Here is a 20,810-nt window from a genome sequence, read left to right on the forward strand (position 1 = left end):
CGGTGCGGGGCTCTCTGTGTCCGCTGGAGCTCCGACTGCAGGTCGAGTCGGCAGCGAAGCTTTCTGGCAATAATAGCGATGTTGCTCGCTGGCCGATACCCGCTGGTGACGGTCCGTCTCGCGAGGACGCGGGACCTGGAGCTCACCGCCAGTGTTTCAGTTTGACTGTTAAAAGTGTTAAGATAATTAAAAGGTATTTATTTAGAATTAGGCGTTGGTTAGTTGCTTAACGCTTAACGCCTATTCAACCAGGCTTCCATGCACATAGCTAAATAAGCCGAAGATGTACTTCTCCCTCATCTGGCGATAGAAACCCTGCTTTCCCCGTTCTGTTGGATCAGAGCTCCACAGCCTAAGTCCACAGGTACAAATTAGTTTTGCACCAAATGTAGCGGCAACAAGTGTTGTACAAAAGTGTAAACAGGTAAACCTCTTGTTGATGAATATCGAAAGGTTGTAATACTGATTGTTGTGATGGAAAATCAACCCCAGTAAAAAAAAAAGTACATGAGTAAATGTTGCATTACAAGTTTGCAGCTGTCATTGTGTTCATGCAAATATCAATCTACACACTTGTGAATATTTTTTTGCGCACTTACGGCAATTTCAATTACAGTTCAGATTTTTTTACACAAGCTCTCATGTTTTTTTTTTTTCAGACTTCAAATGTGAATAATTTTTACAAGTGCAAATTTTATTTTACAAGTGCAAATCTTATTTTTCATTTTATTACAAGGCAAATTTTATTTTACAAGTGCAAATTTTTATTTTACAAGTACAAATTTTTATTTTACAAGTGCAAATTTTAACATACAAGTTACATTTTTTTGTTCTGCAAGTTCTCACATTGTATTCTACAAGCTCTCACGTTTTGCACCATATTTACCTTCATAAGTGTACTCTATGCTAAAGGTAATGAGAAAGGAAGCATTTAAGTACCTTTCCTTAGCATTTAGAGAATTCCACCAGCTCTTATAATGGCTGCCCCTTAGGCTACATTTATATTGCAACGTTTTGGTTAAAAAAACAAATATCTTTTGCTACGTTTACACCTCACAGTCACACTGCTCTGGCGTTTCAGAGCCCCTGAACCAGAAAAATTTGAAAACACTTCTGATCCGTTTTGGTTTGGAATCTGCTGGGTTGTGTTGCAGTCTCAACGACCGCAAACGGAGACCTTTGGAAACCCTGACGCCAATGTTTCGCCGCCTGATTGGGTCATGACGTCTCGTTCTCTGAGACTAAGCTACTAACGTTACCATGGCAACTACCAACAACGGGCTATACATGCAACTATACATGCTGCCTCCTGTTTACCCCGGAACGCGCATGCCCAGTATATGAGAATTTTGATGAGATATGTGGTTTGGGGTGTTAGTTTAAACAGAGATTAGTTCTATTACTGGAGCTAAAAACACTTGTGTGCACGGATGTTGTTTTTGGCTCAAAACTGCTTAAAAACCAAAACATAGCAATCTAAAGGTAGCCTTACATATGTCCAGATTGTTTCACTCAGTTAGGAACCTTCCTAAGAAAAAAAAAGACTATTCGCCAGCAGCCATGTTAAGCTGTGACATTTAACCTGTGAATGTCTTTGGGCTCATGGGAAATGGTGCTCAATAAAGGTTGCTAAAAACTGAAATATTGAATAAACAACAATGATTATTACCAACCTTAACAAAACATAAGGATTGAAACACACAACATACTGTTGATAAGGGGACTGTTGACGTTTCTAGTTATATGTAGTATTTTTTATAAAGAGGTTTTATTACTTCTAGAACAGAATCTAGAAGTTGTGGTTTCACTTTGGCTCTCTATTAGACTACAGTTGCAGTCCTCTGATGCTCAAAACATAATTTTTCAGTGGAATATCTCTTCAGGTTTATCCTATCAGTGCACTCACCTTACATCAAATGTCTCTGGAGAGTATGACCCAGCTGCCTAAAATAAAATTCCTTTGACTGAAAACCCTCACCTCCTGGCCGGCTCCGTTGTTCCAAAACGGGCAAACAGCATGATAGACTTTCTGACACTTGAGGTTGAAGCTGTCGGTGATGACGACATCGCCATACGGCAGTGGGCTTGCCCTGGCTTCGGACCGAACAGCTGACTGCAGACCGGACCCGGCCGCCTGCAGGATCGCTTTGGAAACAGCTCCCTGGTTCAGGTTCATGTCTTCCGAGATGGTGTTGACGATGACGTCAGTCTGTGGACCAAAAACAACAGTATCGTACACAAGTTTATGGCTACAACTGAAAGGATAAGAAGATTCATTTTAGACAACCAATTTTTCTTTTAAGTAATTTCTCAAGTAGAAATACAATAACATTTCAAGAGTACAGCTTCAAAATTATCAGAGGAGTTTGTTGTTGAGGCACACATTCAGTAAAGGTCTGTGCAGCAGGAAACCTATTCACTGACTATGTCTAATAAGGCAGGCTTTGTACTTGGATGCACACTCTAATCTTCTATCTGTATGGAAAACCATGCAAATCAACTCACACACAGCACCAGCTCTCCTAAAGTACTGAGAGACAAGCAGAGATTCAACCATGTTTGGAGTATGCGGTGCCTTCAGACTTGGCAAATAACGATGTAAAGTAGACTAGACTTAGTTAAGTGGTTTCGAAAATCTAGAGAATCTGTTTGTTTCCAGTCTGTCAGCAATTACTTTGATGAGTACAACAATATCATAACCAATAGAAATAATGGACAAAAGGAAAATAAGATCAAAGTTTAACGAGTGCAATTGTCCTTGAAGCCAGAGTTGCATTCACAGGAACTTGTCAGAGAGAATTATTGCCATCTGGTGGATATTTGTATCTAAACCCCACACTTATCAGAATCATGTATCATGAGTTAACCCTTTATAGGGCACTCATTGAAATCTTTGGAAATTCTAAATTGTAACCTCAAAAAGGTAATGTAAGTTAACAGGTAAAAAAAAAGACAGGTAAAAAAGTTATCAATATTTTTCATGTTTGCATTGCAAATCAAGGTCAATGAAATTACCATATACGAGCACTTGCCTGTCTAGGGTGAACAAAAATTACCCAGAGTGAATTTTAAAAATTATGTGAAAAACACACACAACCTGCAAGGAACATTTATTTAACTCACAAATTATTTGGTTGAATAGTTGTGTTAAAAATTTGAGATTGTTGTTATTTGCATAGCATTTCTAAAAATCTGAATTGGCCTAATATTGACTAAAAGCATATTCCTTTTGCAGCTGTCTGCTCGGCTCTTTTATGGGGAGGGGGATACCGTTGTTGTTCCTGTAAACCCTGCCAGAGATGATGATAGCTCAGAGGAAGAAGACAACGATGTGGCAGATCCTGACTTCCTTCCACGCACCCACAACCTTGACATTGATGGCCCTTCTGCCAAAAGGAAGTGTGTGCGGCCTGCAGTGGAGGTGCTTGTAGATGAGGACCTGGGCGAAAATGATGACAATCAAGAGCTGGCACCAACAGCAAAGAGGCCCACTAACAAAAGGGAGCCAGAACCCCGGGAACCCTCTAGAAGAAGGTTGACCTGGACACCCCACCCCTGACTTCATCCAAAGTCCATTTGATTATTTCAGCAGGTACTTCAGTCGTGAAGTAATCTGATGAGGAAATTATGAACTTTGTGGCTCATAATTTCTAACTCAGTGGTGGCAAAGGTGGTGTTGATGTTCATCTGGGTTGCATATAAGTTGGTTTGATATGTTATGTGCGAGATTACTTATTACGACTGAAGTACCTGCTGAAATAATCAAATTGACTTTGCATGAAGTCAGGGGGAATGTGCTGGTATTCAGGCAGGGGAGGGTTGTCCAGATCAACCTTCTTCTAGAGGGTTTGCTGGGGTTCTGGCTTCCTTTTGTTAGTGGGCCTTTTTGCTGTTGGTGCCGGCTCTTGATTGTCATCATTTTCGCCCAGGTCCTCATCTACAAGCACCTCCACTGCAGGCCCCACGCACTTCCTTTTGGCAGAAGGGCCATCAATGTCCAGGTTGTGGGTGCGAAGAAGGAAGTCAGGATCTGCCATATCGTTGTCTTCTTCCTCTGAGCTATCATCATCTCTGGCAGGGTTTACAGGAACAACAACGGTATCCCTCTCCCCATAAAAGAGCAGACAGCTGCAAAAGGAATATGCTTTTAAGTCAATATTAAGCCAAAGGAAAACAGTAACAGGGTAATTTAGATCTACTGGAAAAAAAAAAAAAAAAAGAGTATTGACATAGAAAATATAAAAACAGAAAAATCAATTATAATTACAGGTAGCACCACTTATATTTACTCATAGTTGTGTTTTATCACAAACCAATATTGAGTAATTGAAATGAATTCACACAGTACTAGGCCTCACACTAACAATAAGCCCCTATGTATGCCATTTAACTATAATAAAAAACATACATTCATAGACATATGTCTAAAAATGGACACTTGTGCCACTCATGCTAGTCTTAGGTGAACGGGGCATATGATCAAATATGGTGCATTTAGATTTCAGCCCAACATTAAGCTAATTTTTAGAAATGCTGTGCAAATAACAACAATCTCAATCTTTAACACAACTATTCAACTAAATAATTTGTGAGTTACATCAACTTACCATGTTTAGTTATGATGTTATTACCATAGCTGTGGGAGAAGCCAGGTTCAAAAAAGCAATATTTATGATTTCTGCAAGATGACTGTGTTTGAGGTGCTCCAGAGGCCCGTTCCAGAAAGCAGGTTTAGTGAAAACTCTGAGTTGGTTAACCCTGAGATGAGGGAAACTCTGGGTTTTCCGTTCCAAAAAGAGAGGTAACTTAACCTCGGAGTCAGTTACTATGGTAACTGAGTCTGTGAACCTAACCTGGTCGGGAGCAGGTTTTCTTCAAGAAACCTCGAGTTTCTCTCAGTCTCCTCCCGCTAAGAGGGAGAAACTCATTTCCTCATTCATTCATTCAGTCTGTATCAGGCGCATTTTAATGCAGTTTTATCTCCATGAATAAAAAAACATATGGGTTTATATTTGGCAGATTATAAAACGTTTTTTTCTCAAACATGTCATGTCCTTTTGTCGACGATCCCATTGATGACAAAGCTGTATTAATTCACAGAGAGTTTACGTCGGTATTGAGTCCCAACTATAGATGTATTTTCATTTCCACATAACCGATTTGAGAGATATTTTTTATCACAGTCCATTAGATATGTAGATACCTTATCCGTCCTCATATCACTAACATCAACCATCGTGGACAGGCTTTAACATCCCAGCTGATTCTTTGTATCGCATTACGTTTTTTGCAAACAGCAGTTTTCTTAACAACAGTGTAGCGGATCATACTGTAGGCTAATAGTAGGCTAAGCCACTGTATGCAGAGCAATCAGAAAAGTGTGACTCGCTCTGAAACGTTTTTTAAATTTTTTTGTAGTGTTCCCTGGACAGTAGAGCCATTAAAAAGAAATACATCATTATACATTATAGTTCTGTTAATGATCATGGTGCTGCAGCCTCAGAATGGGATTAGTATAGTTTACTTTTCGCCCGCAGGATTGCACCTAAATGAAATTATAGGTGTAGGCCTAATACAATTCCAGTTTTCACCAGTAATATTATAAGTTAACTGTGATTAAATATGAAATTAATACACTGTGAATGTGTAGCTACGCATTGACTCGAGCAGCAATTTTCTCCCACACCAATTTTCTCTCTTTTGCAGCAACAGCCGCTGTCTTGCTTTTTTAACGAAATACATGTTCAAACTCGCTGTTTGTGCGCATGAGTATTTCCGCCGACCCGTTTGTTTGTGGTTGTTACCATGGTGAATCGTAAATCATGGCTCCATTCATACTGCCTTTTGTGCGCGGCGCCGAACCAACCCTGAGTGAACATACTCCGAGTTGATTGAACCAACTCATATCAGCTGTTCTGGAACCGAAAACTCAGAGTTTCCATCTTAGGGTAAATCAACTCAGACATCAGGGTTAGACTCAGAGTTTGTTAAACCTCCTACCTGGAACGGACCCCAGGCCACTGCTGATTGTTCAGATGCCTTGGTGTCAATATTTGTCAGATAGCTTGATCTCCCCTGATTGGCTGAGAGAAAACCACATGACTCCACAACTCCAAATGGAGGCAGGGGGAGGGCATTTTGTGTGTGTGCGGAAGTGACTATATATGGTTACTTGCCCCGTTTAAGACACAGACATCAATACAAGTTGGTGCAGTAAACGGTTATTCAAATGATACTTTTCTAAGGCAACACAGCGTCAGTACTCACAGTCTGGTCCTGAATGTTTCCTTTCCACAGAACAATCTTCAGACCTTCAGCTGTGGTCTTCTCCATCCTGCCCGACCTACAGCCAATCACAGGACAGGACTGATGTCACCACAGTGAATGAAGTCACCATTACTGCGTCCAAAGTTTGTTTTTGTGACTCAAAAAGACAAAAATCTGTGAACATGTTGGCGCACTGTACAGGTAATGTGGCTCTCTATTTCTTATTTTTACATGTTGGTGTTTTTCTCTTGTTAGATTTACATTGGTCTTGAATTGTTTCGGACCCTATGACGGACCGGGGTCTTAAAAACCTTACTGGGGAGCAAAAACTAAATTATGAAGAAGACTACAGAAAAGAAAGATAAGAAGAAGAAGCAGAACCTTACCCTCCATGTCCTCCAGGCCGGACGTGTCCCCTGGGAGCTCCCCTGTTACCTTTCTGACCTCCCTGGAATCCAGCTCCTGTCCCCTCAGCCCCCTTTCCACGCCCTCCTCCTTTACCAAACCGGCCACCCCTGGGCGAGTGGCTCTGACCTCGACTCACCTGATATCCGCTGGGGGATGAACAATAAAGTTCAGTTAACCCACAAAAGCACACCTTCAAACAAGTCTGTCTGATTCAAACGCTGTTTCAAATGTAGCTTGGCTCTGTCCAAAAGTAACAAAAATCCACCAACTACCACCTCTCAAGCTCTCTCATGTTAAATCTTGTTTGTTTAACATGTACAGAAGGTCATGTGTAAAAGGGACAATTTGTCACTTTACAGGGAAATTAGGTGTCCCACTATTTCTTTGCTGAGAGCATTACTTCCTGGAGTCTCAGAGCCAAGAAATGGTCTGGAACAAAACCACCTGTAAAACATTCAATTGATGTTTTTACACTTTGGATTTTAAACATGTATGAAGATTTCTTTTTTTACATTTGGACAGAGCCAGACTAGCTGTTTCCCCCATTTCCAGTCTTTATGCTAAGCTAACCAGCTGCTAGCTGTAGCTTCATATTTGCCATGCAGATATAAGACATTTCCCCAAACTATAAACTATCCTTTAAATATGTACCTTTAAATATGCATCTTCAAATCCATGTTCTAATCAACAGTAAAAGTTAATTATGATAAAAAAAGTTTCTTCAATTTACCCTGAAGCCCCCGTGCCTGTTCCTTCTGCCGCATGTGGTACCGTCATAGTAGGTCCGAGGTCCATGAACTCTCTGTTGACAGCTGTGGCCAGGACTCTTACGGTCTTATCATTGTTGTCCACCAGGTGAATCTCTGTCAACGATCTTGGACCTTCTGGCTTATCACAGTACTCCCGCACTGCCTGAGCTATGGTCTCAGCACAGAGCTCAACAGGAAAACCGAACACACCTGAGCTGATCGCTGGCAGTGCAATGGTGGAGCATTTCACTCCCTCTGCTTCTGCCAGACTATTTTTAACAGCAAACTTCAGACGTGACACTGACGTCTTCCTGTCAAAGTCAGAAAAACGTGGGCCGACTGCATGTACGATGTACTTGCAAGGCAGGTTACATGCACCTGTAACGATGGCGTCACCCGGACGTAGTTTTCCATTTTTTTTAACGTGGTCGTTGCTGATTTTCTGCAGCTCGGGTCCCGCAGCATTTAGCAGGGCTAAAGCCAGGCCGCCAATGTGCTGTAATTCCTCATTAGCTGCGTTGACCACTGTGTCCACGTGGAAGCTACAGATGTCTGCCTTGCTGACTGAAATCAGAACTCCACTCGTGGTCTTCACTTTGCAATAACAAAGGACATTGTCTTCCTCATAGTTCTCTTCCTCCTCTTCGTCTTGATTCTCTGGACGAAGCATCACCACACAGCTCAGCTCTGTCATTATCGTAGACAGGAACAGGCTTCCTTGAGTCTGGAAGTACTTCTTAGCTCCAGGCTTGTCCACAATGAAATTGTCAGTGGAGAGAGCACTGGTCAGTTTCTGAAAGCAGATTTGGGCTTTCTGGACGTGAAGACGAGCCCCAGCGAGGGTGATTCTTGGCCTCTCTGGATCAAAACGGACTTCTACATCATTATCCTTGGCAATAATGGACCAATCTTGTGATTTTTTCTTGTCAATGAACTGAACAACAGCGCATGACTCGACACAAATGGTTTCTTGAACTCGTGAGTAGTTCACAATGAATTCCTTCAGACTGCTGCTGACCTCTCTCACTGGATTCAGGAAGCCGGCCACGGTTACTTTGTCTCTCCTCTCTGGGTGGATCTGAATGGCCACTGTTTTCTTCTTTAAGGAGTTGCAGGTGTCCAACAGCTGTTTGTTCAGGCTTACCCAGTTTTGAAGTTGAAGAACTTCCTGGTCTTCCACATCCAGAGTCTGTACGCCCAAAACGGTCTTCATCTTATTCTCTGCGACAGCGAGGACACTCTCATTAGTCCCCAACAGGAAAACCCCTTTGCTCTCAATGCTGTAGATGGCACTGATGCCTTGAGACGTGAACAGGTCCTGGGACATGTCCATGGGATCCACTGACTTGAGAAAGTCTAGAAGATGTGTGGGGACATTCAGCTGCTTTTTACTCATAGTCATATTCCTCTCCAAGATCCACGACTTAGTCTGGTAAACCTCTGCAGGGAGTCCTGTAATGGTTAACGTCTGGGTGCCTTTATCAAAGGAGAGGTTCATGTCAGGGGAAATGTCCTGGGCAGCTTTCTGCACCCCACCCTGCTGCAGGATGTAGAACTCTGCAGGGGACATAACCATTACCTCAGAGACACCCTCTGTCTGCCGTTTCATCTGACTCATGGCTTTAAGAACGATGTTCTCCACTGGAGCCCTGATTTGTTTTATGTCGTTAGCTCGGCCAGCCACGGTCAAAATCCCCCTGGATGCATCCAGCACCAGGACGGCGTCTTCCCTGACAAGCGAACGGACCTCCTTCTCTGCAGCTTTCCATGCACGTGCGTTCGCTGTACATTCAAAGGCCGTGTACTGAGACATTTGCTGACGGAAGGCCTCTCGGGCGGTGCTCGTCCAGTTATCTACATGTTTGGCCGTCAGACCTTTCTGCCTCAAAAAGCTCGGAAGAGGGCTGAGTTTCACCTCAGGGTTATCCAAGTCCACACTGCAGAAGTACGGACGCATCTGATCGTTGATGGTTTTTAACAGTTTCTTCATCAGGAGGAATTTCCAGACAACATGGTGAACGCTCTCTGTGAAGGGCTCGGGCATCTTCCATGATGGTCGTTCGCTGCCGTACAGGGCGGTGCCCAGGGACTTGTAGTACGGATACACCTTGACAGAGATGGACCGCATCACAACGTCTTGTTTTAGGCAAATGCTTTCCACAACTGCAGCAACACAGGGAATAATAAGAAAGCTCAGGTAAGTGGTTGTTCTATTTGTAGCTACAAGGCATTTAAATAACACTGAACTTCTTTCCAGGTCATAAGACACACAGTACACGGCCAAGGGTATGTGGACACCATTCTTCTTACATTTACTTGCAAGAAATTATATTTTAGATTATAGTGGTCTTTCAAGTTTGGGTTAGTCTCTTTCTTGTTTCAACATGAGAATATTCCCCGCACACAGCCAGCTCCATGAAGAAATGTTTTTTCCCAGTTTGGTGTGGAAGAACTGCTGTACAGAGTCCTGACCACATTACATGCCTCACTCTCCATATCATTCACCAAACACACCCTCTCACTTTGGCGGTCTATTTAAGCCACAAAATGTACCCATCTCTCCCTCTGCCTTTTCAATTCTGCCACTGCCCTGTATTACTGCCTGCTCTTTCAGCCCCACTACCACTGCAACATTCACCTGCAGGCTCTTGGGGTGGGGGATCATCCCTCCCCAATATCTCATGTAAACATACCGTATCTGCTTGGGAGTAATGATATCGGACCCTGAGCGCCAAACAATATGTTCTGCGGTTATAATAAATTTCAAAATGAAATACTCTTGTGGCTGAAAGAGAGCAAACCCCTCCAGCAGGTTCAACATCTGGTGGGAAGCCCAAAACCAGATCAGTTGAGGCTGTTAGAGCAGCACATTAATGCCCATGTCGACCAAATCACAGGCTCAACTATCACATATAGGTCTATTCTTCTAGTGTCCACATACTTCCGGCCAAATAGTGTATTTCTATTATATGTATGTACTTCTAGACATTTGTCTTAAAGTTAGAACACACTTTAACTTTTAAAAACAGTGTGTAAAGCATGAGTAGTAAGGCTAAATGAAAAACCTTTGGGGTTGTTGAAAGTTGCAATGGCAGCCTGTTCACTCGGGATCATGACGATATTTTCTGGCAGAGCCCAGCTCTTTTCAAAATACAGCTCCAACATGTCTGGAAAGAAATCAGATATAAGGAATTTGTGACCACAGGAGCATAAATGTTGCAGACAGAAAACAGTTATTTAACAGTTTGTGTACCTTTAACCACAGTCGGAGGAAGATTCTCCACTCGGACGCTCTCTGCTGCCTCCAGTGGCCGAGCGCTCAGTCCGCGTTTCTGCAGCTTCTGGCTGGACTCACTGACAGAGAGGAACTTCTCCACATCTGCAAAATACTCCGGATTACTCATTTAAGACTGCAACAGGCTCAGCAGGTGACAACTACAACTGTTGTTAAATACATAAATACAAGTCTTTAAAGGTACACTGTGGACGGGTAAGTCCAAGGAGGCTTCCATGTCGCTCCGCCATTTTGAAAAACTATAATCGCTGAGAGGGACATAAAGCACTAGCAACGCTTTTTCAGAGCCAGCGTCACGTGACTGAAACCAGCTGAAACGGAGAAGGAGATCAGTGAGAGGCGCTTGTCACTGCCCCGGCAAATTTGAAAGCCTGCACTGCACTTTAGTTCATAATGGATGATCATACTTATACCGAGCCACAGGAGAAGGAATCCTCGTCGCCAAAAAAGAGATAAAGGGAATTAAAAAGGCAATGTAACCGGCAAATTCAAAACACGAGGGTAAACAGGTGGAAAGAGCTAATGAAGGCAAAAGACTTTCAAAGGGACGCTGAAGTTGCCGGCTTTGTTCTCGACAGGTAAGTCAATGTTACGGTCTAAATTACAAGGGTAATTACTTATACATGCTCACACTAATGATTCAATGCAGTTTGCAGTTTGTTTGAAATAACGAACCTCATTACCCAAAAGAAAACCTCGATGAATAGCTTCTTGGTACATAACGGCTACTGTAGTTGCAACACGCATTTGAAAAAGTGAGGCGCTAGAGGGCACTATTCGTTTGAATGCAAAATATAATTTCACCGCTATATGGGAGAAATTGCTACACAATGTACCTTTAACACTAAAATTTCAGAATAAAGTATTAACACTTGGTTAGTTTTTGTTAAATTTGATTGAATTTAATTCACATAAATGAGTAAATTATTATCTTAATCTTAATGAGAGATTAAGGTTTTGACTTTATACTCATGTTGCCTTTATTTCATAATAAGAGCACACTGTTTTTTAAAGTCATCCAAGATTAACAAACCAACCCTCTGACTGTCAAACTGTTTTAATTTTAGCTGTTTAACATCATGTTAGCCTGGATTCGTTTAAAAAGACAAACCGTCTGAGCCCGTACTTATCAAACACATAAAAGCTGACTTTTAGTTTTACTGGCAAACTTAATAACTGTTCAAATCACTGGTTATGATGAATAATATGAAAGCTGAGACAACAAAAACAACACATATATGTTATATGTTTTGTCTATTTGCATTTCATTTGAACATTTGAGAGAACTTTTCTTTTTGTTTGCATTCCTCAGCGGTGCAAACACAAATATAGTACTAATTAAATTATCCTTATTGTATACCGATTTCCCTGTTCAGCAGCAGAATTTCTTTCCTGCTTTGGGTTTAGTTTTCTTTAGTTTCCATTTCGGCAATTTCCTTTTATTTGAAACTTATTTATCTATCTATTAGAAATATGTTTGGTGTTATTTCCATATCTTATTTGCCACTGGAGATATTAAGGATTTCACACAAATAAAATAAATTTGAAAACGTAACTCAGAAGGATTCATGATAGTTTAAAATATGGCTCAGTTTTGTGTTGATGTGGTGAAAGATATGAATCTGTATATTTACTGCAGTCTTGTTGTCATGAATAATGTCTGGAGAGGAGGCTTTTCAAGTCTCAATGCGTGGGTTTAACAAAAAAACACCACCAAAACATACTCAAACCGAAATACAAAAACAGATTATTAAACTGAGGCAAAAAAACAGTCACCTCACAGAAAGCCACCAACCCCTCTTTCTTCCACTGACGCTCTCTTAACTCAGCCCCCCCTTAATTGGACCATACCACCTACACAGGTGATTATAGGGTGAGCTATCCTGAGCAAGCAACAATTACACTTAAGTTTCTCAAAACATCACAATTGGATAGATCCATTCCTGCTAACATTACTATTTATACATATAGGTGTACCCTCTTCAATAGGCACCCCAAATATTATAAACATGTCATTTACCGCAGAACTATCTTACCCATTGTTCTTCCCCTTAGGATTGCCCAGCCCCTCCCTTCAGAAAAGACCTCATGAGGCAAACCTGTATCCACTCTCCTTGATTAAGCTGGTGAGCAGCTGAGCTACTCCCCACATCACAGGCAGGGCAACAACAGGCCTATGTCAAATAATAAAGTAACCAATAAACAATAACCTAAGAACATTACAGTGACATCAAGAATCAATCAGCCACAAAACAGTATCAATCTTGGGAACAGGGCCTAGTGAAAAGGGAGAAAGGCAGCCTTTTCACTCTCGTAGTTCTGACCGGCTCGCAGGCCAAAACAAAGCAGGGAGATGCACGTCAAACCTAGTGTTAACCAACTGAGATTTATAACAAGTAAAAGGCAAACATAATGGCAATGAGGTGTCAAGATCAGTGGTGTATGAATGGAACACACACACACACACACACACACACACACACACACACACACACACACACACACACACACACACACACACACACACACACACACACACACACACACACACACACACACACACACACACACACACACACACACTGTCACACCAACCTGCAGGTTTGGTAAAGGTGACAATGGCTCTGTTGGTCTCCCAGATGATCTCCAGACTGTAGCAGCTCTCGTCCAAGCCCGAGATGTTCTCCACCAGCATGGACAGCATGTCTGTGGACATGTTGTCTGACACGTTGTCCAACACCACAGCGACGCTCTGAACAGACTCTGAAAGGAGAGAAATAAAAACCTGCTTCACCTCTGCTACCTCATTATTTCCATCTCAAGAATGTATCCGTTTGTTTTGAAATGTAGAAACTGAAAAATCTGACAAAACAAATGGGTAAGGAAGGATATATTTCACAGTATATGTTTTAATATTAATATATTCTAAAAAATATATATATACAGTATAATTTGAGAGAAATTATAGGGAAAGTTTAGAGACAGTTATTACATTTTAGTTTGTTGTATTGAGTTTAAAAGTAGTTGATTTAATTTCAAACACAAGTAAATTTTTCTCATTCTCAGCTGACCTGCTGAACACTGACTAAAAGACTCTTTTACCCTCTTTGCTCTGTGCAGAAACTCCATTTCCAGGCTCAACTTCTGACTTCGTAGACTTTGAATCTGTCGATGAATCTAAGAAACAAGACAATCAGGTTTAAATGAATAATCTGCACACATGAACTCAATCAGACGCAGCAAAGAGCCCAGAGTGTCTAAGAAAGCTAAACATAAATAAACTGTGTGCTTAAAAAGATCTAATTCCAAATGAAAGACAGCGCAAACAATTCTATATGACATTGTTTTAGACTATATGACTTTAAAAAAGGACCATGAAAACCAGAGAAACAGCAGACAGCTGGCAGTGTTACCTGAGACGTCGTCACTGTTCGTTGGACTCTGAGAAGTGAAAACAAAAACCAACACTTTAATCACACAGAATGGAAATATGTCTAAAAATCTGTTTTAGGTGCCGACTGGTAACTGACTCAAGTTCAGGCATTTAAAGATTTTAGTTTGGCTGTGTCACTGGGAAATAAAACTTCACCTACTTCCAATGTGTATATAGATAAACATTATTATTATGGAGAAAAGTATATAAACTTTAAAAAATGCTTTTATGCTCATCTTATTTAAATAGTGTGTTGCTGTTCAATACAAGCTTTTTTAACACCCTTGGGATTCATAACAAGTACATCTGTACAACAAAACAAATTATAAAAAATTAAATAAATGCGCGAAGAAACATAAAACCAACTTCAGGTTTTCAGTGTTTATCAGTGACTGATATATCTATTAAAATGCCAGGATGTCTGAAATATAACAGCCTGACCCGACACAAGACAGTTTTACAGTTTTTTTTTGTGTAAACGTTTAACTTCACTCTATAAAACTCTGCTGCAGTTACAGTTAGTTTCAGCGGTGAATATTATTTTGCTCTATTTTAGGACGTCAACTCTGTTTTAATATGATACTGTATTTAATCTGTTTTATCCTGGATGATGTGTGTTATTGTGTGTTACACCTTCATCAACTCCAGTTGATGTTTAACACAGATTTGTTTTACATTTTCAAAAGTTTAAAAAAAATACCAACTATGTCCAGCTGGAGAAATATACTGTAAGTAAAATCATTTGTACACAAAATACATAGAGCCAAAGGTTTAATTATTTCACTATGGTGTTAACTGCATATAGCTCCAATTAAGAGATGAAACAAGATAATACACAATATTTGTGACATAATAATAATAATAATAATAATGTATTTGATATAGAACCTTTTACAGACAGAGTCACAAAGTGCTTCACACAATAGACATATGTTAAAATACAGTAGGATCCAAAACAGAAAATAAACAAGCAAAAACAAATACAGTACCAATGAAGATTAAAAGAATAAAACCCCCAAATTACAAACATGAGACAAAAGTGGTTGAAACAAGTGCTGCTTTCTAAAAGCGTCACCCGAGACTGCAGAACGTAAGGTAATAGGAAGGGCGTTCCACAGAGTCGGAGCTACCACTTCAAAGGAACGGTCACCTTTAGTTTTCAAACGAGTGCGTGGGACCACCAGTAGTCCCTGGTTAGAAGACCTGAGGGACCTGTTAGTAGTGTACCGATGGAGCAGGTCAGAGATATAAACAGGCGCCTGACCATGCAATGCTGATATGTAGAACAAGAACTTTAAATTGGATCCTGAACTTGATCGGAAGCCAATGTAACATGGATAAAACAGGAGTGATGTGCGACATCCTGCTGGACCTGGTCAACAGCCTTGCAGCAGAGTTCTGGACCTGTTGTAGAAGGTCCTGGGAAGACTTGCTATATAAAACCATGAATGATCATCTCAAGTTCGCTATAAGACAGTATGGAACTTTAAATGTTAATGTAATGGAACAAAGAGGACATTTTAGGGAAAAAGTTTTAGAAGTTAACGTGAAGGAACTTAAAACGGATACTAAGTACTGTCCCTCCAACATGTTATCTCTATGTTTCAGATCATCATTAATCCGAGTGCAGCTGCTGTGCCAGTCGGTCAGGTCATGAACACACCCTAACCACAACACTATCAACAGAAGAAGAACAGAGTGTTAAAGTCCAACTTCCTGCTGCCGTCACATATCCAGGAATATGTTTACATACAGATCACAGAAGGAAACAACTTTAATGCTATAAAAGGAGACACAATACAGACACAATAAGCATTTGGCTGTGTCTCAAACCGCCTACTTGCACACTTCAAACACTTAGTTTTAAGTATATAGTGTAGATAACGCAAAAAGTCAGTGCACTGAAAGTACCCGGATGACCCCCTAAAAACGGTCAAAAAGTTCAGTGTGGAACGATGGACACTACGCGCACTAAACCTGCGCCATCTTGATTACAAGGCGGAAAGGGGAGGACCAGGGACGTTGACCGGCAGCTGACTGGACGAACGCGTCACGTGGTTCTGGCTTCTCCCGGATTTCACAACCGAGCTTAATGGCGCCCAGATGGCGGCTCGTTCGGAATACGATCTCAAATTTTACGAAAATAGTTCACTGAAATGTGTTTCTGAAAACATTTTAAGCGAGAAATAGGCCATACAGTTGCTGAATCTGTCTGGTTTTTTTTTTGATCGACAAAGGTCAGTTTAATAGATTTTCGTCAGATTTTGAGAGGCGGCGAGCCGAGCCTACCGCTCGTCATTTCCGGTAAGTGTTTTAACATAAGTGTTCCTTTTGGGACAACTATCCAAAGTGGGCACTACGACAGTAAGTGGTCAGTGCACATTAGCAGTAAGACGGAAGTATGTGGAATGAGACACAGCCTTTGTGTTTAAGGACTGGAGGAAAGTTATTGGGGAGGAGCACTGAATATTATACTTTATTGTATATATCATTACAAAAAGCAAGATTCTTTGCAACATTATTTATATTTTATTTGTCTCCCCCTGACTTAGACAAAAACATGTTGACTGCAGCCTGAAAGCTCCTCCAAGTGTCATTTTACAATCAATATACGACTGAAGCATTTATTATAAGAGATAATGACGAGCTGGCCTCTCCATCAGGCCCCCCCCCGCATTCATTGGGGTAAAAAAAATTTTTTTTTTTTTTTTTTTTTTTTTTGGGGGGCCAACTTTAAAAAATTTTATTATTAAAAAGTTGAATAAATAAAAAACATCAAACATCTCTTATATTATCTATTATCTATTATCAATGTCAGCAGGAGAGTAACAAAGAATGTAAGGTTTGTCCTGAGGGTGGCCCTACAGGAAAGGTAAAGGTGTAATGAAGGCTTTATCCTCTGAGGTTGATGGGAAACGTAGTTTGTATGATATCTTATGAAATATGATATCTTACGTTCTATTTAACGCTGTGACAGTTACGTTTAGGCACCAAAACGACGGGTTAAGATTTTAAAAAGTTAGTGGTTTGGGTTAAAATAAGTAGCCTACTTCAGGGACAAGAACACCACCCTTGGGTGAAAGTCCTGTGTTTCGGGACCCATCCACCACCTCCCTATGCAGATTTTGGCGCTCTTATGCTACTTTGCTCATTATTACTACAGACACTAGCTTTTGCTGCCTTACAACAAATGTCAATGTGGGGCATACAGTAATAAATATACGTGGAATACATACGAATTACAGTGCATTACTTTCTGCAAGTATACAGCATGTATGAACGGTTCATGAGGACAGCCTGAAAATGATGGTTAAAATGTTTAAAAAGTCAATCTTTAACAGCGTCTCTACTTACTGATGCAGAAATCAGACGTAACTTGACAGTTTGATTCTCCAGGGTGATTTCGTGGTTTTGCCGGGCGAGGACTCGCTCTCTCACTGGAATCACATCAAACACTTCATTATGTATAATAATTCATTACCCAGCAGATAAAAGTTTAACAAAGACATCAGAAAGCATTTGATTAGTTATTTATTCTCTACTTCTTGCTAAGAGTTAAGGTACTCTCACATCACACCATAAATCCTACGAATATGAATTCGAGTTCACCTTTGTTCAACTTTGACCCAGCAGCCAATAGAAACACTGTGGCCCTGTGTTTAGAAATGTAGCTAAATATTGTAGCTGTTTTTTTATCACTATTTCAGTAAATCATCACACTTAAGATATTCACATTGACACCACTCTCATGTTAAATAAAATATGAAGCTACAGCCAGCAGCTGGTTAACTTAGCTTAGCATGAAGACTGGAAACAGGGGGAAACTGGTCTGACATTTATCAGGTGGACACAAACACAAAGACTCCTACTGAATCATCATGTTGCTCTAGGACTGCTGGAAGTGGAAATACACAGCTGTTTGAACTAAAACATTGATATGTAATTTTTTGTTCATTATGTGTTTTTTTAAAAGCTACAGTCTGGTTTAGTGTTCCATCACAATGTTCATTATTTTCACGTGTCAATACATCTTATCCACCTGAGAACCTCCTGCTGGGCAATAAGGAGTGGTTGCTGGAGAGGTGAAGTGCATACTGGGAAGTTAGTTGACAATCTCAGTGTTTATAGCCTATTAACCAACTTTAACGGCCAATCTGAGCTGGGATCAGTTTTAAAATGTCGATAAATGTCCTCAGTAAAGACATACATCTTTGAGTCTTTCAGTTACTAATTAGATGTTATTTACTGCACTGTGTATTTACAGTGGACAGCTTCAGTATGTGTCGCAGTTATACTCACAGGCCTCGTTGTTATTTGTGACTCATCCATCAGGATGACTCGTCGCAGAGAAATGTTTAAAGTAGCCTAACTTTGTTTGAAACTTGAATGTAGCCTACTGAACTCTGATTTCTCGACACGAACCCGAGCAGTGGATGAAACAGAGACTCACCCTCCTCTGATCTGAAGTAAACGGCGGCTCTCGGAGCTCCGTCCTCCGCCTCCACCCGGCAGTCTCCCCCGCTGGACTTCTTCTTGCTCTGGAAGTAAAGTTGCAGTTTGTTCTTCATAGTTTTGGTCTGAGCCGGGCTCCAGTCCCCCTCCACGATCAAAGGCGGCGGGCGCTCGGTTCCTTCCATCGTGCCGTCCGGTACAAACAGCCCGACAGACTGACACAAACAGGCGGCGGAGCGTCCTCAGGCTTCTGGCTGCTTTCACTTTCGTTTCTTCACTAAGTGACGGAGAAATGGAACCGAGTTCAACAGCTGACTCACTGGAGGACGAGGAGGGTTCAACGCATTAGCCTATACAAACAAAAATAACTTTATCTTGTTTTTAGATTATTGATTAGGCTATGTTTATTTTCACAATACAACAAAGCAGCAGACACACAACAACAAAGTTAAGAAGCAAGTTGTGCAGCAGGTGGGATTTAAAAAAAAGAATAGCTTATAGAAGAAATCTCCTCTAAATCAATACTATAAGCAAATACAAAAGTCATATATTCTACAAAAGAAAAAAAACATAGAATCATAAAGCAAACAAAATAAGCAACATAGTATATTCTTGAGAAATAATAAATAAAACAGTCAAATAAAAGGATAACAACTTTTCAGAAGGTTGCTTGGATTTCAGAAACTGTCTGCTGCCCCCACAATGCAACTCGGCCTACTTTTACTCAGTGGTGAACAATGGTGGTGAAGTACTCTTTACAGTGTAGAAATACTGTGTGTGTGTGTGTGTGTGTGTGTGTGTATATATATATATATATATATATATATATATATATATATATATATATATATATATATATATAAAGATCTGCATTGAACAGTAATAAGTCATAATTTTCCAATAATATCTATGATAAATATATACACTGAGGTCATGTTGCATAAATTGTACTTTTACTGACTTATATTTTAAGTACATTTTGCTTCCAATTCTTCTGTACTTTTGTACAATTTTGAGGACTTTGATGTATAATAGAGTCGCTCTGTAGACTATATTAATATTGTGAAATATCTGCAGTTCCCATGAACACTGAGGAAACTGCCTGCTGAGGAAGATCATGTGAAATGATCGAAAGCCTCAGAACAGCTATTAAATGGACCTTGAGGTGAGACTCTTTTGCCAACTGTTTCTAAAGTCAAGAATGAACTTGTGAACTTGTAAAGTAATTTATATGATCTGCAGGTAAATGGTACAGCCTAACATTAATACACTTACAATATTATACTAATGAACCCTGTTATACAGACCAACAGCAATGCCCAGTGGAGAAAATGCGAGTCCTCAGTTTGGGATAAACTTCTTTAACATTATGTGGATTGTTTTTTTTCTTAAACTGTTGAATTAAATAGATATATTATAAAAGTGGAAAACGATATTTGATTTTGGAAATGGTGACTTTCCAGAATTTTACACAACTAATGTTCTGCTACTTTATACTTGTACTCCACTACATCTCAGAGGTAAATATTGAACCTTTTACTCCACTACATATTTCTGACATTTTTAGTTACTTTTCAGATGACAGTTTAGCATTTCCTTCCTATCCAGTGAAAATCATGTATATCCAGATGTGTTGATTTTTAATGTTTGTGATAAACTGAAGGATGAAATGTTTCTTTATGTTTTGAGAAAATTATCCTACTTCTGAAGCTAAATTAAGTCTTTAAAAAGGCTCTTGGATCAGCTGGAAAAAGCATCGTCACAAAGCTAGGGCTGTTTGTCTGACACCATGAAAAGTTGATTTTTTTAGAGATACGTGGTTCTCACAGGACAGCGACGCTACAAAACATGATGATCTTATAGAAAATGATGCATTGCTCTAGATTAAACTACCCAACAGTATAAAGAAGTTAGAATCAGCACAAATTTAAACATCTACAGCAGTAAAATGCAACATACACATTAATGCAGCAGATATAATAATCCATAAACATCAGATATAAGACACACTGACAGGGAACATTTTACTGCACAATCAATACTTTTACTTTAAATACTTTAAGTACAGTTTGATGATAATACTTAGTACTCAGTAAGGTTTTGAATGCAGGTCTTTAACTTGTAGTGGAGTATTTCCTAACCTTGAGGTACAGTAAGATGGTTTTGTCAACTAAAGATTTAGAGTAATACACACAGAGTCATTTCA

The 20,810-nt window shown here is 40.2% G+C and overlaps 1 protein-coding gene across 1 annotated transcript in view; it reads right to left on the reverse strand.

Annotated features, from left to right (window-relative positions):
- LOC120560845 (protein mono-ADP-ribosyltransferase PARP14-like) overlaps positions 1–18,881 on the reverse strand; it is a 30,375-nt gene extending 11,494 nt beyond the window's left edge. Inside the window, 11 exon segments of the mRNA XM_039803727.1 lie at positions 1,979–2,209; positions 6,268–6,343; positions 6,654–6,821; positions 7,406–9,587; positions 10,490–10,591; positions 10,678–10,803; positions 13,315–13,482; positions 13,822–13,896; positions 14,133–14,160; positions 17,507–17,589; positions 18,603–18,881. Coding sequence (XP_039659661.1) covers positions 1,979–2,209; positions 6,268–6,343; positions 6,654–6,821; positions 7,406–9,587; positions 10,490–10,591; positions 10,678–10,803; positions 13,315–13,482; positions 13,822–13,896; positions 14,133–14,160; positions 17,507–17,589; positions 18,603–18,789 — 3,426 coding nt within the window. The 5' untranslated portion in view covers positions 18,790–18,881.
- Between the last annotated feature and the right edge of the window lie 1,929 nt (positions 18,882–20,810).

The sequence above is a fragment of the Perca fluviatilis genome, chromosome 6 (assembly GCF_010015445.1).
Source record: "Perca fluviatilis chromosome 6, GENO_Pfluv_1.0, whole genome shotgun sequence".
NCBI classification, from domain to species: Eukaryota; Metazoa; Chordata; class Actinopteri; order Perciformes; family Percidae; genus Perca; species Perca fluviatilis.